At 45.3% G+C, this 19,249-nt stretch overlaps 1 protein-coding gene across 1 annotated transcript in view; it reads left to right on the forward strand.

Annotated features, from left to right (window-relative positions):
- The window catches only part of AOAH (acyloxyacyl hydrolase), an 81,971-nt gene that overhangs the window by 25,652 nt on the left and 37,070 nt on the right, over positions 1-19,249 (forward strand). The window contains exons 5-11 of the mRNA XM_075495435.1: positions 3,858-3,917; positions 9,837-9,907; positions 12,817-12,877; positions 13,385-13,455; positions 14,686-14,734; positions 15,163-15,211; positions 16,343-16,437. Coding sequence (XP_075351550.1) covers positions 3,858-3,917; positions 9,837-9,907; positions 12,817-12,877; positions 13,385-13,455; positions 14,686-14,734; positions 15,163-15,211; positions 16,343-16,437 — 456 coding nt within the window. The remainder of the gene's footprint in view (positions 1-3,857; positions 3,918-9,836; positions 9,908-12,816; positions 12,878-13,384; positions 13,456-14,685; positions 14,735-15,162; positions 15,212-16,342; positions 16,438-19,249) is intronic.

Raw genomic sequence — 19,249 nt, forward strand, 5'->3', positions numbered from 1 at the left:
ATGTTTCATCCAGAACACACAGAGTCCAAGTCCAAAAGAAATAAGTGGCGTAAAATGAGCAGAAGTCAGAGTAATTGCCCTGGGAGGAGAAAGGACCGAGTCAGGCTTCGCATGTTGTAGATGTGGGCTTGCAGGGAAGGTCCCTATTTTGTGTCCAGAGCACATACTGTTTGGTTTGGCTGTCCCATGCAATCATAAAGATTGCCCCTACAGCCTCTGCAGGATGAAAGCTGGGAGTGGTAGAACAAATCCCAGTTTTGCCAGTGCTGTTTAACAAGCTTTGCAGCGTTTTGGTACCTTGGTGTGCGTACTCCTGGTAAAAGGATGATGAAAATGAGTTAGAAGGGAAACTTGGAATGTTTTGTAAATATCCGCTCTCCTGGGAAAGAGCTGGCTAACACAGATGATAAATGAGAGAGAATTAGAGTTGGTTTGTGCATTTATTTATGATGAGAAATAGATCTATTTGCAAAATATTCATTACTGGGAATGCATGGGCTCCGTGGAGAGCATTGAAAGAAGGCAGTGAATGAAATCCCAGTGACCCCCCTGCCCTCAGCCCCATCCACGGTGTGGGTATGTTGTGTACGCGGGGCGGCAGGGCTGCGCCGATTCGGGCGGCTGGGGCTGGCTGCTCCCCAGGACCTCCGCACACCCTCCAGGCAGCGGCTGCGAGTTCGTCCATCAGCTGCTGGAGCCTAGGGAGCCCCTTCCTCCGTGGCGTTCTCATGCCGTGGGAAAGAGAGGAGGCTGCTTGCTAGCCCAGGTGCAGCAAGAGAGGTTGCATGGGCTGTGTGGCCTTTGGTGGCAGGCTTGACACGCTGGTGTCAACCAGGGATTACAGGTGACCCATGAAAGCAAGAGTCTTTTCTCCCGGATGGGTGTTTCAGCTGCCAGTTCTCCACAGCCCACCCTGGAGTCCTGGTTGAAGTAACTTCTGCAGTGGGAGAAGATCTCGTCCTTAGCATTTCAGAGAGAGCGTTTTCTACACACAGGGGCAATGCAGCCTTTCCTCCCTTGTTTTCTGCTTTCTGTGTGCAATATTGCTGTAGCCGTATGAACGTGCGTTTCTCATGCTCTGCTGCTGAGAGCAAGAAAGGTCTCTCCTCCCCTGCCCAGCAGAAAGGGATGGATAAATCCTACCTCTCTGGAAATTTTTCATCCATCATACTTAATTTTAAGCCATTTTCCTCATCTGTCTCTCAAGTTATTTTATTGCAGAAATTACAGCAGCTGGTAACGAACAACATAACTGTGGCAAATGCAAGATGCATGTTTGTTTTTGGGGACAGCGGTTGCCCGGGGGGAAGAAACTAGGAAACAGTGTCTCGGTTTCTAGCATCTCTCATCTATTTGTGACATACCCAGATTTTTATAAGACTATAGACACAATGAACTAAACATATATTAAGCACATATATTAATGTGACACATATATTAAAAAACAGTAACTTAGAAGTCTGTGTTCCTTGCTGCTTATGCTTATTCTTCCTTATCCCTTTGTATTGTTCACTGTAAATTTTTGACCCTTGAATAGCACAGTTAATTAATTTGCTTTGATCACTGCCTAAATCAATTATAATGACATGCTCAATTTTATCCCAAGTAAAAAATGTTGGTAATGGTTGCTTTAAATGCAAATGTATGCTGCTTTAATATTCCAAGCTGCCATGCCCGCTGTTCAGTAAGATGCCATCACTCGAGGGATATTTTCTTTTTTTCCAAATGCTTTAATACTACCACTTGGCAAAGATACTTTTTTTCCCCACGTCGAGTTCCTGTAGCTCTAGCCAAGATAAGTATAAACTTGTGCTGAACTTTGCCTCGGAGCCCTCAGACCCGGTTGGTGTTGAGCTAGCAGTTATGTCCTTAGGCTGGGCTGTAGGAGGGACTGATGGTAGGTCATTGTCAGACAGAACAGTTTGGCCTCACTAACAATTTTGATCAGAAACAAAGTGCTAACATGTTTGTGATATACCGGATTTTTCCTTCCATTTGAAACATTTCCAAGAGTAATTTATTTTTATCTCCTATTTTAAATTTATTTTTTTTAACTGATCCTCAAAGCCTACGGAACAAAAGCAGTTATTTCTTCTGAAAGAGGGCGACTGGGCAGTATTTTCAACCTTCTTCATGCTGAATGCTGAGAGGAAGGACAGAGGCCATCACACAGATACTGCCTCACAGATATGACTGTTTGCAAAGGTGGCCTAATAAATGCAGGACAACATATGGGAATTATCATCACCGAGATGGAAGAATATTGTCCAAAAGTGAAAATGGAGCAGCAGGGGGAGCACACTGGTGTTACCCTGCCAAAAGCAAATGCTTCTGCCTGAAGTTTGCACCCAAGTCTGCAAGCTGAGCTCATCTCAGGGGCACTCAGCAACTGGCTGTCTCATGAGCAGGGCACCCATAGTACAAACTTAAATCACTGTCCCAGACCCCTGTGACTGTCTTTTTTTTTTTTCCCCTAAATTGAAGTTGTGAGATCTTCTTTTCCTATGGGAAGATGTGGCTGAATTTAGAAAGTGCTGTTCATCAGAGTTGTTAAACAGTTGTTAAACATTTTGGACTGCATGAGTATGTCTGGGGCATCTCCTCACCTCCATGACTGGGAATAGACCTTGTGGCAGGAAAGCCAGTGTGGTCCTTCTGTGCTGTGGTATGGGACAAATTTCTTAAGGCCAGGGGTAAACGCTTAACAGCACGGTGCAGAAACAGTCCCTGCTTACTCCCCATGCCTCAGCATTTAGCCAGGCAGGGCCCAGGGCTGTGGACCAGGCAGGCTGCAAAAATGTATTGGTTGAGGTTTTTGCAAGGGCAGAGCCTTGAGGAAGGCTCGAGAGCAGGACCTGGGCAGCGCTTGGCAGTTCCTGACCGTGGTAAGTGGCCGTCGGTGTGCGTTCGACCACAGCCCCGCTGCACCACACGTGGCACATCCGTCCTGCTGCCAGCAGTGCTGGTCCCTGGCTGTCACTCACACCCACAGATGGTGTCCCTTGCACAAAATTTCCCCTCCTCCTTTGAGAAGCAAGTATGTAAAGGGATTTGAGGAATCATTGGGATATCACCAGCAGTTGACTCCTTTGTAACCTATGTGCTTATGATGGCCAACCTGTTCTCCTTTGATAAGGATGCCTTTCCAAGCTCTTTTCTTGCAATGGTTCTCCCACTCTTCTTTTATATTTAGGTATAAGTATCCTCATTGTGGAGGAATCCCAAAATGCTTCTTCAGCCCAAGTTTGCATGGACTCCACAGAAAAACAGTCTTGCCACTGTCAGTGAGAACGTGCCCTCCAGGGCAGGTATTTCCAGAATAAAAAGCTAACCTTCGTAGATCCTAAGCAGGAGATTTGCCTTCCAAACTCTATTCCCTGCTTTGTACCTTCCCACGCGCCAGCTGTTCCCCTCCTGGGATGAACCTCAGCCGAGTATAACCCTTATCCGTGCAAGACCAAATGTTTCCTCTGTACCCTTCCACAGCACGTGTAACCCTCTTTTGGCCATCTAATGGATGAGTTGTTCTTCAGCAGAAGTCTGTCCTCTGCAGCTCACGCAGTGCAGTCAGGATATGAACCTCAGTTCTTCAACTGATCTGGACTTTTCCTTAGGAAATAAATGATGCCCTGGAGCAAAATAAATGAACTCTTGCAAGTGGAGTTTCATAGGGGATGACTGGATAATTGATTGTTAGTCCAATAAAAAGTAACTCATGATGAGTTTGTGGACTCATACATCATTTTTGTGCTGTGACTGATATATTAAAAAAAAAGGTAGGAAACAGGGAGAAAAATTGTTAGGATACTGTGAGGCTGATCTGTTTTTTTTTTTTTATTTTGTTCTTGCTCTCCTAGGTGGGGCTGAGTGCTGCAATAAGAAAAGCAAAAAGGATTATGAAGACTTCCAAGGACCTGGTAAGAAATCAGTGGCATTAGGGTGTTTTACACTGTACTTGCATTTTATCAGGAGCGAGTCCTCGTTTATTTTGCCTGATTGTGAATCCACCTGATGAGCATTGAATTGAATGCTGACTCACTCCTACCTGGTATAGGATCTGCTCTATCAGGTGACACTGGGAAGAAGGAGAGGGAGGTAATAGAGAGGAAATATGAAAGTATGGGGAAGCAGGAAAAAAACTCCTGAAAAATGCAGGCTGCTTGTAGAGTAGGGATAACTGTCTATATCCATCCAAGACATAAATTTATGTCTGAAATTCATGCAGCAGCTGCGGATCTGATCTGTGAGCTCCATAGTTTAGCGTCACACTGAGACACTTGCTTGTACTAGCCCAACTCGCCTTCGGTGGGGCAGCCAGCCTTAAAACAAAATACAAACAGATATGCAGTCTGTTTAGAGTTTTTTACAAAAGCAGGAATTTCCCACTCAGCCTTGCTCTGTGTTTCTCCATCCAGAGGAGCTTCCTTCTTTCCTTCAAACTTCTTGCAGTGTTTATTATTGCTCCTCCTTTTTTCATGCTTCTTCTTTGCCTGTTATCATCCCTGCCTTGCCCTTGTAGCCCTAGGTAAGAGGAAGCCTCATGAACTGAGCCACTGCCTCAGAGTCCAGTGACTGCACTTTGGGGTTGTCTGAAACTCAAGCAATGGCCTGGATGCAAATTCTGCATATTTTTCCTTTATTCGTGAGAGGCTGCCTTTGCCTCTTAAACTTGAAAACTGGGATTTGAAATCTTTCCGCCTCCACCAGTTTTCAGATTTACAGAGGGTCTCTAAAGGGTAGCAGAGAAGGGAAGGGCAGCTTGTATTCTGCTGGGTTCACTTATATGAGTCAGCTCAGCCATAGAGTTTGTTCCAGTTGTCTTCAGGCACTTAATGCAGAGCAAATGTTTTTGCTGTTTGTGAAGAAATTATTGATATTGCTTCTTCCTGAATCCTCACTGTGATGCTACTCACAAAAGTGAAAATTGAGGTGCCTAATTAGCCTTTGGGCAATTGCCAAATTGCCAAACCAGGGAAATAAACAATGCGCTGGAGAGACGGGCCTCAGCTCCTGCAGAACAGCAACCAGCAGGATCTTATTCATTCTTATTCATCTATTCAGCGCTGTGCTACTGATGGCCTGAGATTTCCGCTCAAATGACATGAAATTTCTAACCCCCTTTCCCTGGGTGCAAGTCCCCACGTTAACACCTGCGGTGAGATGCTCTGAGCCAAGGAGGTCCCCTCTGTCAGCCAGAGCCCGGGTGCAGGTGCGGGGATGAAGAGGGATCAGCGTGCAGGACACAGGGCTCTGCTGCTCCCTTGCACATGCTTCTACCTTTGGCGTATCGGGCTGCATCCCTTGCGTGGCCGGTCCTATCTGGCCTTCGTGAGCCGTGCATACCACGTCCTTTCGGGCTCTCTTGGGTAGGGCAGCATGGTTGGCATCAATCTTTGGGTGCAATGATCTCCTTCCAGCTTGCCTCTGCGCTCCCGTATGCTCAAAGCCGCTCAATGCCCCGATACCTCTCTCAATCTCCATCGCAACGCCCGTGGCCCCTTCCTGCTCCTAGTTGCCCATTTACCAGCAGGAGGGACAAGCGGACTGTGCCCCGGCTAGAAGCAGCAAGGTCATAGTTGAGTTTCTCCAGTCAATGTATTTCTAAACCTACATAACTGCACAACACAAGGTCAGCTCAAATTAAAACAAGCATCATGTGGTTGGCTGGGCCTCTCCTGCAGTTATCGCTAGCATGGTCCCTGTAATGAACTTATCATCCCTTGCTGAAATTTATTTTAAAGCTAGAAAATTAAAAATAACAACATTTCTAGAGGCAGTACTGTATCTCACAACTTCTCCTTCACCCAGATTGCAGTTAATTTCATTTCAAATCCAGAAAAACAATGTAGTAAGAAACACAAAGGAAGATCTCCAGGAGAGAGCACAGTGTGTATCATGCTTGCACAAGCCCCATATCCCAGCGCGGCAGAGTGTGATGAAATAGTCAGAAAATCACCTGCACAATCTGAACGCTGCCAAATCATGGTCTGTTCACCTGCCCAGGCAGATAGACGTGCCAGTGAGCAAGGGCCAAAGCAGTTGAGGTGCTCTCGTTGCTTGGGGAGAGGGTTGCCTGTCTGAATGCGTGGGTGAGGACCCAGAAACGCCCCGTCTGTGGTAGGACATCTCTGCATCCACGCTAGCGGAAAGAGAAAAACATTCACCTAGCCTCTTTTATGATCTGGCTCATGCTGGACAGAAACATCAAATTATATCTGCTCATTCTATCTATATCTGCTGTTTCGGTTGCTTTTGCCCCATCGCATGTTTGGGGAAAGCCTTCTGAAGAGGTTCTTGCAAGTTAGCTCTCCCCATCTTTGCTTGGCAGCTGTGTGTGACTGTGCGTAAAAAAGAGGTGTGATTATGGCTGTTGGTAATGAGAATGGGAGGTCTGTCTGCCTCCCAGGGGTTCACATTTACTGGGCATTTCTTAGGATCATTGTGGGTTTGGGAAAAAGAAAAGGTATTTTCCAGATGTAGAGATGCAGTGAAAGTGGCTACAACCCCAAAAAATCTAATAAATGTCTCCATTAATTAAAAGTAGTGAGCCATCTGTGAGCAACTGGCTTAAACCAAACACCCACAAGCATTAGGGGCTCATTATTATTCTTTTTTGTAAAACCAATTAAAATAATTATGGAAATGTCATTAGGGAATGTTAACAGGCAATGAATAAAATATTGGTGTTATCAATCACTGTGAACACCTCTAGTGCTAACTTTTCTTATGGGTGGGGAAGATACTAAGAGGCCTGTTTGAGCAATAGCGGTGAAAGAATGACGGATAGAGTGGTGGCTGTAGCATTTAACGACAGCAAGCACCATGTGTACAATCCTGTCATGACTACATGGTCCCTGCAAGTCACAGCCTGTCAGTGGGAGAAGTGGGAAGCCACGGAGGGAGCCAAAAGGGAATTGCAAGGCAGAGGCGGGCATGAACCAGTCTCTTGTCCGCTCACTCATGTTACGCAGGGGCAAGTAATCCATCTCCTCCCAAAAACACATATTGCAATCGCAGCCTGGCTCTGCTGGGAAGGACCCTGTAGTGCCTGCTCACCTGTGCTCGTGCACTCTCTCACACATGCAAAGGTTTTCCCTTTTTCTAACCCTGTGCTCCTTGCTGCCTTTTGAGAGCAGCCCAAGACTCCCTCAAAGAGCAGATGAGCTGCTCTCCTGCATACCCCCAAGCAGAGTCGAAGCATTACGTCCGGACCTCACTGTCCCACATGCCGTGGGGACATGTAGGCTGGGGAGCCAGAGGCTGCTGTGCTCCAGGATGCTGCTGCAGCTGGTCCTCAAAGCCCAGCTCGACATCGCCCATACCGCTTCCAGGGCACCATCACACCAAGTGTTCCCACCAAAGTTAGGCAGTCTGCTGGGGATGCAGGATAGTCTTCCTTTGAGACTAATGGAACTCCAGTCGGCAACAATTTTCAAATGACTAGCTGAGAAAAAGGCAGGAAAGATTTTATTCTACTTACAGCAAAGGGTGGACTTTAAATGTAGCCTGTGAGCAGAATGAAAGGAGGTTTGCTTTATTTATTTATCTCTTGCAAGCCCTGTAGTTTGTCTTTCTGGCACAGTTTCGGCTCCAGATGCCTTAACTTCAAAGGCTTTGCATGCTGTGACTTAGGCTGAAGTGAAAAGCCGACAGCTCAAATGAAGACACTGCAAATCTTAGCCTGATGGAAAGCTTTAAGAGCCTCTAGTGCTTTTGTAGGCAGTGCTGAGATTAGTCCTGCATGGAGGAGGTGGGGGAAGAGGTTTCTTTCCTCTTCCCAGGAAGGCGTACATAGGTTTGCAAAGCTCTTTGAGAAAAGCTGGTGTCCTTCTTGCACGCCTCTCGCCCTCTCTGCCGACCTGGCCATATATGCGTATGCACACACAGAGAGCAAAGAGGAGGTCTGTGTCCCTGCTGTGCGGCAGGACGTAGCCCCAAGGCAGCCAGGCTGGCAGGGAGATTAAATACAGGGATATGGATGGATGGGGAAGAGCATGGGGTGGCTGGAGCCGCAGCAGTGGGACCAGGTTCGTCTGTCAGCTCATGGAAAGGCCCTGCTCCCTTCTGCTTTTGGCCATTTCTATCTACTTTTTTGCAACTGTGTTCCAGTTTCTCCTTTGACTCCACTGACACCCCCCTCCACCTCATGGTCCCCTCCAAGTCGGTGTGACTCTAGCCTTGTCATTTGAGTGTGTTGGACAGAGCTGAAGAGAGTTGGTTGTTGGGGGAATTTTGCAGGTTTCTTGTCTCTTGTCCCCCTGACTTTCCTCCTTTTTTTCTCCTTTGATTTTTCTATTGCGTCCTTCAGAAAGTGCACTGTCATGGCTCCACCTCCAGCACTGCAGGGCTCCCCCAACAAGGCACCACCGTTGTTCATCTTCACCTTGCTGCTTGGTCACTTCAGCCACCGGTGCAGACGTTAGCTGCCATCTTTGTACCGGGGGCTCTCTCCCAGCCCTCCTCTCCACATGAGATCCTGGCCATGACATACCGCTGTGGCTGACCTCCTTCTCTGGGCAGTGAGAGACCCTCATCTCCATCACCCCTTGTTACCCGTCCAAGCAAAAACCGTCCTGCCTTCCCTGGAGCTGCAGGGCAATGCCCTACACACAGCTGTCCTGCTGCCCCACTGCCCTGCTGTGCCGCCTCGAAGTTCTCCTTCGTCACTCAGAGCTTTATATGCTGGGGTTACTGCCCCTCGTGACGATTAATAGCCTTTCATTGTCCTCTCCTGAGCTGTATCCAACCTGTATCTTCTGTTTTATCTTAGATTTGGGTTGTAATCTCATTAGGGCAAGGACCACCTTATTTTTTTTTTTTCTGTGTACATAAAGTGTGTAACACAAGGGAGTTGGTCCAAGGATAGAGCTCTTAAGTGCTGTGGCAATATAAATAATTACCCTTCTTTGCATAAAGTTATGACTATGTCCATCTGCTCATCTGCTCCATATTTACATGCCGAATGCAGCCTTAGTGAATACACTTAATTAGACTGCACCAACTAGCCCTCCGTACTTATGGACCACCTGAATGCCCTCCACGTTTAAAGACCACCTGAGCTTACAGTGAAGCCACATTAGCAGCATGTTTTGAGGTTGATCGCCGATGCAGCGCAATGTTTCCACAACTTGAGCATTCATTAGCAAGATCTCTTTCATATTCTGAAGCTTCCTGGTGACCTGGGACCTCAACTGGATTGGCCAATGGTTATGGTCTACCAGTGTTGAAAGAGTTTATCCTGCAGCTGCTGTCTTTTACAGCTTGCAGGTCTGGACAAGATAAAGTCTAGTTATGAGATTTCCAGGTAAAAATCTCATTAAAAAATCAAGGGTATTCTATGCACATGCTGGATCCTCCCTTTTCTCCTCTCTTTGGGATTGTTCCTGACCTTCGGCTTATCCACCCCTTCCCAAGCGTGCAGAAACCAGCCTCATGGCCCACAATGTGTTGCTTTCACTAGTTTCGCACTAAGTGCCAGATACTGTCGTGTTTATCAAACATGAGAACAGTCATTTTTACAAAGAGTGAAAAAAATAACTGGTACACGAGAAGAGACAGTTTCACAGGAGTTTCTTCCTTCCTTTTTAATTTTACAGCTCTTTGAAAGCAAGAGTGGTTGGTTTATAAAATGTTCAGTGGAAATCCTTAGGTTGACTGCTGTATCAGGTCTAAATCCTCAGGCATGTGACATCCTTAATGGAGTCATTGGAGTTTTCAGATGTTTCTAGGCAGAAAATACATGATTTAGCTCTGGACTTTACTGACACTGAATATCCCAAGCCATGCCACCTCTGTGAACTAATGCATCCATCTTCTTTTATTTTCTTCCCCTCCAGAAAAGCTTCATGGGGTTCTCAAGTGTATGTGCATTTCCTCTTCTGGCTAACCTGTGTGAGAAGATTAAATAGTATGTATAAAGTTTTCAGTCCTTAACCGGAAACAGAATATGGTACTTTTGTTTCTTTCAAAGGAGAAAAATCATCCTCACATTCACAAAGCTTCCTGTACTTTACTTCTGTTGGTTTCCTTCATAAAACCACTGTCCAGGTAGCATAGAGGGAGGCTGCACAGAGTTCAGGTAAGTAAGAGTCCTCAGAGGGATCCCTGTGCTTTTGCAATACTGTCGTGGTTTAACCCCAGCCAGCAACTAAGCCCCACACAGCCACTCACTCACTCCTCCGTGGTGGGATGGGGGAGAGAATCAGAAGAGTAAAAGTGAGAAAACTCGTGGGTTGAGATAAAGACAGTTTAATAGGTAAAGCAAAAGCCACGCACACAAGCAAAGCAAAGCAAGGAATTCATTCTCTACTTCCCATGGGCAGGCAGGTGTTCAGCCATCTCCAGGACAGCAGGGCTCCACCATGCGTAATGGTTACTTGAGAAGACAAACACCATCACTCCGAACGTCCCCCCCGTCCTTCTTCTTCCCCCAGCTTTATATGCTGAGCATGATCCCATATGGTATGACATATCCCTTTGGCCAGCTGGGGTCAGCTGTCCCGGCTGTGTCCCCTCCCAGCTTCTCGTGCCCCCCCAGCCTACTCGCTGGTGGGGTGGGGTGAGGAGCAGAAAAGGCCTTGACTCTGTGCAAGCACTGCTCAGCAGTAACTAAAACATCCCTGTGTTATCAACGCTGTTTTCAGCACAAATCCAAATCACAGCCCCATACTAGCTACTATGAAGAAAATTAACGCTATCCCAGCCAAAACCAGCACAAATACTAAAAATATTTGCATAATTTTAGCAGGTCACAGAGGTCAAATATATGACACACTCAAAGATATGACACCTCCAAGAGGGAGCCAATTTTCTCCTGAGATTTCCTGAGCCCAAGAGACTTCTCCATTTCATTTGTTCACCCAGCCGTGGTGTCACTGGCTCAGCGCCAACAGCACCTATATAACTCCGTGAGGAAGAGGAATTAAGTGGCAGTTGCAAAGTGTAGGAGAATCTCAAGGTGTTTAAGCCAGATGGATGGCGGATGGGAAAAACAACTTATGGCAGTGCTAACTTTGAGTCAGTTTCTGAGAAAGGCTGTGGACATCAGAGGGGCTATTACTCCTAAGGCATGTTTGTCAATGTACTCCAATGAGTTGGAGTAGGAGTCATGCAAATCTAAGAATAAATGAGTATTATCAGTGGTATATTTTGGCTGATTTGACTGCCAAGACTAACTTGCTCACCTATTTCTTCTCATATAATTGAAACTGCAAATATCAGGAGTTTATTGGGAATGGATTGATTAAGACGAAACATCTTGTAAGTGCCTTTGAAATGTAAGTCAGGAGAAATAATCTGAGTTTGAGCCCTGATTGTTCTGACAGTAGAAGCAGGAATCAAATTGTATATCATATGTTGGATCGAATGTGTTCAACTCTTCTGATCTCTTTCTCTTGTGCATTCTCTCTCTCACTCTCTGTCTCTTTTTTTTTTTTTTCCCCCTTCTTTCTGTAGCTACAAAAACCAATGTTTGGCAGTTGGACTTTTTTAGCTGGCCTGGATCTGTGCCAGTTCCTTGCAACTGAACCTTACTGCAGAGAAGAAGTAGCCCAAAGCAGCACATGGAAATGATTGATTACAGACAGAATAAGGGTTACAAGCCCCACTAGGAGTACGTCACCTGTGTCCTCTGCATTTTTTTTTATCCTGAAGCTCATGCAGTCTGAGGAATCCACCCTCATTGCACCTATTTGCTCTCTGAGCCAGGTTCAACATCTCTTATGAGTTCAAGAGGTTTGAAAAACTCAGAAAGGAAACTTTCCAGGGAAAGGCTGATTAGCATATCATTCAAAGAGTGCTGCCTGCTGGGCCAAATATGAAAGGCTGCTCAATGTAGGTGAGCTAAGCTGTGTCCTGTAGCCAAAGAGGGGTGCCACGCTTGGGCAGCACCATGTGAAAGCTAGCACGTGCCCAAGCTAAAAAGGAAGGGGCACAGAGCAGACACCATCATTTTAACACCTGCTTCAGGTACTGCTAAAACCTACAGGGTTGCTGGAAACAAAAGTCACAATGGAAAAAAAAAGATGTAATTTTCAAAGGTTAATGTAACTAAGCACTGTGGGGGACCACTGAGGTCTCAGGTCTCCATTGCTCAAATCAAGGTAAAATTCTTTCCTTGAACATGTTTGAGCATGGCTAGAAGTTTGTGGGACTAGATACAGAAATTGCAAGATGAGACTCTGATGCTCAGTTAAAGCATAAGGCCACCTGTGAATTCAGTGTGTATGGTCCTTCTTCACATTAAATCCACTTTTACCCCGTAAAATAAGCTTCTTCTTTTTTTGTTTGTATGTAGCTGCAGCCTGGTATGCAAACTGCGAGTCTTCTAGACTGAGCGCAACAGGAGAGAGATGGTGTAAAGACTTGAGGGATGAATATGAGAAAGGGTATTTGCCATTTGTTTTTAACAAAAGAAGGAAGTTAGTCTCCGTCAGCATAAGGCCCCATTCTGCAGCAGCAGTAGAAAGACTTCTGCCAGGCTGAGTGAATTATTTATTTCTAAAAATGGTAGTCACTTTTACCACAGATTTTATGTCCTAGTTTGTTTTAGAGACTGAAGGTTCAACATTGCAGCCATACATGAATCCATCAGCCTCACCTCCAGAGCTCAGTCAGCAGATATTGAAAGAAATCAGAATTTGCTCCTTTGGACAGAATCACTTTGCTGAAGTACAAGCACGGAGCTAAAATTGAATATGCAGCTGCGAACGGCATGCCAGCTATTATCTATTCTGTACGCTTTACTGCGTTTTTTTCTTTCTGAATAGGTTCCCTTCTGTATGTTAACACTGCGTTTGTTGTTTTTGTTTTTTACAGTGTCATAAGAAATAAAGTACCTTTTGAAGATTTTGATGGAGATAAATTTAGTACTTTCCCAGTAAGCAAAGCCTTTCCTTTGGTACAGTAATCCCTTGATAATGAGAATGTCTATGGGATTCCTCCTACTTTTTGCAAAGCCTTATTCATTCATGTGAAAATAGGTATAGGAGTGAAGTGAATGGAGGGGTTTTGTTGTCATAAAAAGTAGTGTTTTTTCTGGATGAAAAAACAATCGTTCATTTATGCCACCTGGGGAGATGCACACATAAAGCTGCGCTCCCTGCAGAAGCAAATTGCTCTGCTGCTGAGTGGTCTGTTTACTGAATTAATAAGAGGTGAAGTAAAGTCATATAAAAAACCAAATTAAATTGCCAGCTTGTCTTATTTCTGCACCAAAGTGTGTAAGGTGTCATTTATTAAAGCTTAGCAAAGGCACTCTGGAATACAACCCGTTTACTGGGTTTTATTCCTACACCTTGAGTTAGATTCTCATTTTAGATATTTTAAATTAAAAGTGCAAGAGTAACAATGAACATCCTACCTGTGTGCTTCTCCTGGCTTTCAGACGTTGAGGGGCTATCACTGGAGAGGCAGAGACTGCAATGACAAAAACACCACCGTGTACCCTGGCAGACGGTAAAGCTTTTAATTATTTTAAAGGCTTCCTAATAACTGTGACTTCTTGAAGAACAAGTTCCATGTTTGGTTTTGGCCATACTCTACAAGAGCACATCACTACTTGTTGCTTGATTTCACTGTGATGGAGACGAGACGGGATGGTTGAGACCAGGGATGGGGTGCATTAGTGTGAGGGGTGGTTCACAGGTTTCTCTCCTTTCTCTGAAGCATCTGCAGCCAAAATTGATCAGACAGACCAAAGGTGGGGAAGGAAACCAAGCCGCTGAGGCTTACAAGCCTTATGCCACTTGAGCTAATGCAGGCTGTGCCTACTTCAGGGAGTAGCAGGGCGGGAGGGCAAAAGAGCGGTGCTTGTGGCCGGCTGCTGAGCTCCAGCATCCAATCCTCACGTTATGTTGGTGGAAACACAGAGCTAAGTATGTGCCCTTCTAGGTGAATACCTTCTAGGTGAATATCTCCCAGCGGCCTGAGCATGGACTTCCATGCACACCTGAAACAGAGAGCACAGCCAGTCCTAACAGCGTGGCCTTGAGCAAGGTCCCCTGCTCTTGCTATTTTACCCTGTGCTCAAAATATCATTTCAAAGGTAGAGCTCTCCTCTACCATGGATTTGTTAAGTTGTTAACCAGGGCTGTTTTTAAAGCCTAAGCATTAACCGGCTTGTGACTAGATAAGCTGAGTTTAAGGGTGTGAGCTTGGAAGAATTATGTGCCGTCAGCCTGGGCAGCATACCTGCGTTAGCAGAAATGGATTTACAGAGCCCGTGTGTAGTGCCAGACTGAATAGATGGAGTCTCCCTGTAAAAGGGACCTGAGCTAATTATACTGTTATGGGCCAGAGCAAATCCTCATTACACGGCACTGAATTTGGAGTGAGGGGCTTGGTGGATTTCAACGAACACTTAAAAGCAAGGAAAAGGGCAGGGAAAAAGAGTCTGTCTTCTGCAAAAATCATCCCCATTCACTTCGCCTAAATTAATATGCAGACTAACAGGGTAGGTTTCATTCAGCAACTTCCAGTATTAACTTTAAATTAATATTGCATTTTGCTAGGAAAAATTGCCTCTCCTGGATTCAAAGGGGGAAAAAAACCACCCTTCTGTGCAGAAAGGAATTTCTAATTATTGTATATTCTTAGTGAAAAATGGCACAAAGGATCTGATTTCCTCAAAGCCCCTTTTGCTTTATTTTCTGTAACACTGTATATCCTTTTGTAACTCTGTTTTAGTCCTGATAATTGGGATGTGAAAAGTGACTCTAACTGCAATGGCATATGGGTAAGTAAATGAAGTTACATTTTATACTTCCTTCCCGATTGCTGCTTCTCTTTTTTCTTCCTTTTGAATTAGTCTGCAAATGTTTCTTTTTTATTTATTCTGGCTTATTAACTGATTTGGTTTACTCCTATTTATTTACTGCCTTTGATATTGCAAGTAATAAAACTGTATTTATTAAAAAATACGGGAAGCAGTTATGAGTGAAGGTTGTTTATTGATGCTTATGATTATTTAAATTATAGCTATTATAATTAATTTAAATGTACATATACTTATTAAAATAATGTAATGGAAAGCATCATTATTATGATGCAGTGCTTCCTGCAGGCAAACATTCAAGAAGAACTGAATCCTCAGCCCCTGTTTTGCACTGCCATTTTTCAGGCGCTAGATAGGTACTATCATCTGCCCCTTCTCTCCTCCCACAGGGCGTGGATCCAAAAGATGGAATTCCCTACGAGGAGAAATTCTGCAAAGGTAAATCTTTACAATCAATACGAGAAACAATGTGTCTTTTGTATTCATTCCATAAATATTTTAATAATTTCACGGTCATTGCCAATGTAGGGGAAAGACAACGGGCTTTACAACTTCATGAGAAAGGCAAAATGGCAAAATAATTTTATTTTTTTTTTTTATCTTGAGGATGGGCAAAGATGAAACATGAAAAGCACAGGCTGCTGGTAATTTCCTGTTAAAAGCCAGCTCAGTTATTAAGTTGAAATAAATACATAGATCAGGGACAGCAGCAAACGGAGATGTCACCTCTGCATTTTCTGTGGTGCCTGAAGCCTAACCCAGAGGGATGGCCTTGGGATTCAGGAGAACAGTTTAACACCCGCGTTTGTCCAGTTTGACCCGTTGCCGTAAATACCAGCAATCATGCTGATACTTTTCCAGAGAAAGCCCTAAAGAGGTGAAGCGATGGCATCAGCTGATCTCCCTGACAGCCACGAGAGTGCCTGTGTATACGCTTAGCACAAGTAACACCCTTACTAAACAGCCATGACTCACCTTGCCTTACATTTAAATCAGCATCCTGGGGATGAACCATTGCCTGGCAAGACTTTTCAGCATTTTTAGATGAAAGGCAATCTACAAATGCTAAGTAACATTAGTTATAAACCAGCCAGATTGTTCTAGCAGAAATACTCGTTTGTGTAGCACATCCACCACCCAGTTCTGTTATAAGGAGCTTTGCACAATTTCCTGAGTAATCCGATTTCCCTAAATGTTTAAGTACTTTTTAACGCATATTCTGTGGGTAGTAAAAATAAATGTTGGCTGCACGGAAGAGTCTCTGCTGAAGTAACACATCCATCCTTGAATACAATCAGGATTTTTTCTGATTAGCAAGACCTCTCCCTGTTCTTCATGCCCAGTCCTCAGTTGTTTCTCTAGGGTACATGCCTGAATGCCAGTTTTTGCTGCAGATGGAGTGCAAATCCCATTGCAGGGTCTGAACGTTTCAGCCATGTGAAGAGTGGTGTAGCCAGTCACCCCATGACTCCATCAGCTGCCATTGCTGTTGCTCTTTAAGCGTTGCTCTCCATGCTCTGTTTGGGTTTGCTCTTTCTGCTCATGCGACTAACAAAATGCATTAATTAGGTGCGGACACGCAAGGGGTCGTGCTGTTGGGAGACTCGGCCGGCGCTCACTTCCACATCCCTCCCGAGTGGATGACCGTCACGCAGATGTCAGCGGTGAGGAATCACGTTCGGGTTGCCAAAACCACTACGCCACTGGCTGCCGTTTGCTTTGTGGTGCAGGTTGCCAAAGGGAAATGAGTGCAAAATGCCTCATTGCACTGGAATTCATAGTTATGGTCTCATGTGTCAGTCCCTCCTGCGGCTGCTCTTCTGAAGATAAAAAAGCATAGCCCTGTGCTAGCGTCACTCCTCTGACATCTGTGCAATTGGGTCAGGGAAGAGTTTGGCTTCGGCGGCCCAGTGCTGTGCCAGAGACACAAACCAGTACGTCTGGCTTTCCACGCACGTGCCTGCGGCTCAAGGAGACCCGTGCTGTCTGTGGGATCAGTCCTGCCATTAGCAGGCTTGTTGGTACGGCTCCTTGCTGTGCAAATGTTGCAGAAGTGACCCTGCTGGCAGTCCAGGAACTTCTGCTTTAGGCATCTGGCTTTGAAATGACATGTCCTGGATTGTTTTCCCTCATCTGTGGCATATGTGACACGGGTCTAGTAACTCCAGTGTTCGGGCTCTGAGGCTCATTGAACAAATATATCTGCAGGTGTTCGAGGGTCATCCAAAGGTTTCTAATGGACTTGTCTTAAAGGGAAGAGTTTCCGTAGTGACCGTAAAGTATCACTGCCACACTGATGTCTACCTTTGGGCAGTATCCCAGCGTTTCCCATTTTCAAACAACAACAAAACGCGCCTGACTGTGAATTATGCTGAGCCTCAGCTGTTGCAGTTCACTGGCGTGGAATGAAATAATTGAGGGGAAAAGATCATTCCAGCAAACTGCAATTGAGGGGTGGAGATAAACGTGCAGGCATGCTCCTGTCCTTCACTGTTGTTTCCTATCCCGAGCCAGTGTCACTCCCCAGCCAGGGAGGACTCTGTGTTGTCCTTCTCTGCACAAAAGTCTGTTGCACGGGGGTGAGCAGATAGATCGTCATTGCCCACCTTCCCTGGTGAAAACCTGCTACTCCTCCACTGGCCTCTGTAGAAGAAGGACATGGACATTTTCTGGAGAACAACTCCAGAATGTCAGTAGTTACAGTGCTGTTGGAGGTCTGAGATTTTCGTGTATCTTCCCACTTTCGCTCCCAGAGCTGAGCTGACTTAAATGTTGCAGATTAGCAGTTGTTTTTCTTTGTTAAACGTTTATGAGCAACGATTAGACCAACGACAGTGATGACAGAGCTGATGATGAGCATAATAAATTAGCACTAATGATAATTGAGATTATCTTGTCTAATAGAGATTGTAATAATACTGATGGTGATGATGATTCTGGTAGTAACGCTGGTAGCAGAGCCATGTAGGCAAGAATAATTTTAGGCTATGTCAGCATTTTATTGTCACTATAATGAAGGTTTAGAAAGCATTTCTCTTGCTTGAAGCTTGCTGGTCCACTAGCTGGATGGGTCGAGGGCTGGTTATGGCATGCAGAGGCAGAAGCTTCAAGGTTGGGAGCTGGAGTGCAGATTATAAAGTGAGTTTTGATGGCACCTTGTTACTGTCTGATGGGTGTAGAGCAACTTGCACAGGAAGGGAACCGGTGCTCTCTGTGTAAGGCCCAACAAATATATGCTTTCAGTGCTCAACTCCATCTGGCCAGTGTGTGGGGAAGACCAAGGACTGGTTGGAAGGGGAGAAGTGGGCTGCTTTCCTTTGCAGAAAGGGTGACTCCAGGTTAGAGCTAGTGCCCTGCACTGGGACAAAGAGGGCGAAGAGAGACGTGTTCACTCTCTGGCCTTTCGTAGTCACTCCACTCACACCATATAAAATAAAAGGAGTTAAGACATCACTGGAATTGGAGAAGCTAAGTACAATATATGAGTAAGTAGAAAAGAAGCCTGGACTTCACATGCAGACCCAGAGCCACCACAAGCCAGTCCCGGGAGAGACGTCTCTCGTGCACCAGTACAAGGCACCAAGGGCTGGCGTCTGCTCTGAGCCCAGGAAGAAAGGGATGCATGAAGGTCTTGCTTAAAATACCGCTTACTGGAGCTAGCAGAAGAAGGTAAAAGAGGATAGTACAGATAACCTTATGTCCTGTCAGACCCTGCGCACCCTGAGCTGGGCAGCATCAGACAAACCTCTGACAGGGGTATGGCATGGTGTGTTAGTAATGTAGAGGAACTTGGAAAAGTTGGTTATAGCTACCCAGGGCAGAGCAGGGCTGGGCTGATTACCTTGCAGGAAATGCAGCCCTCCTACAGCTAGCTGAGCTCTACGGTCGTGCACTGCACATCCACCCGCGTGGCTGGGGTACGTGAGATTCGGGATAGGAAAGAACAGGTCATTTTCTAGGACAATTTGCAAGCTTTCCTACCGACCTGGCAAAAATGCAGCACTTAAATATTAATGCAGAGATACAGAGAGTTCAGTCGTATAAAAAAACTAGTATCTGTGTTTAAACTCTAGCAACAGTAAAAAGTTATTTAATTTGCAACTCACCTTGAGTAAGAAAATTGTCGCCTGAGCACAAAAGTGCTAGCAAAAAAATTTCTGAGCTAATTCAAACTTTGTCACTGCCTCTTCCTCTTGCTTGTCCTCTCTGTCTTGCTTTCTATGTGTAGAATGGCAATAGCAGTAATTTATCTGCCTCGGGGCTGTGAAGATGCAATACTGTTGTCTCTTGATGTGTGGTATTAAATACCACTGGCAAATATCCTTCATCTGTAGGTTTAATTAACAAATTAACTAGCTTCAATCCTTTTTCAGTGCAAGGCCTTCCTCAAGGAGAATTTCTAAGCACATCCAGGGATGGTTTTGTGACCAGAGAGAGTGCAGAGAATCCGTGTCCTAATCTCACAGAAAACATCTT

Source organism: Mycteria americana, chromosome 2 (assembly GCF_035582795.1).
Source record: "Mycteria americana isolate JAX WOST 10 ecotype Jacksonville Zoo and Gardens chromosome 2, USCA_MyAme_1.0, whole genome shotgun sequence".
Lineage (NCBI taxonomy): Eukaryota > Metazoa > Chordata > Aves > Ciconiiformes > Ciconiidae > Mycteria > Mycteria americana.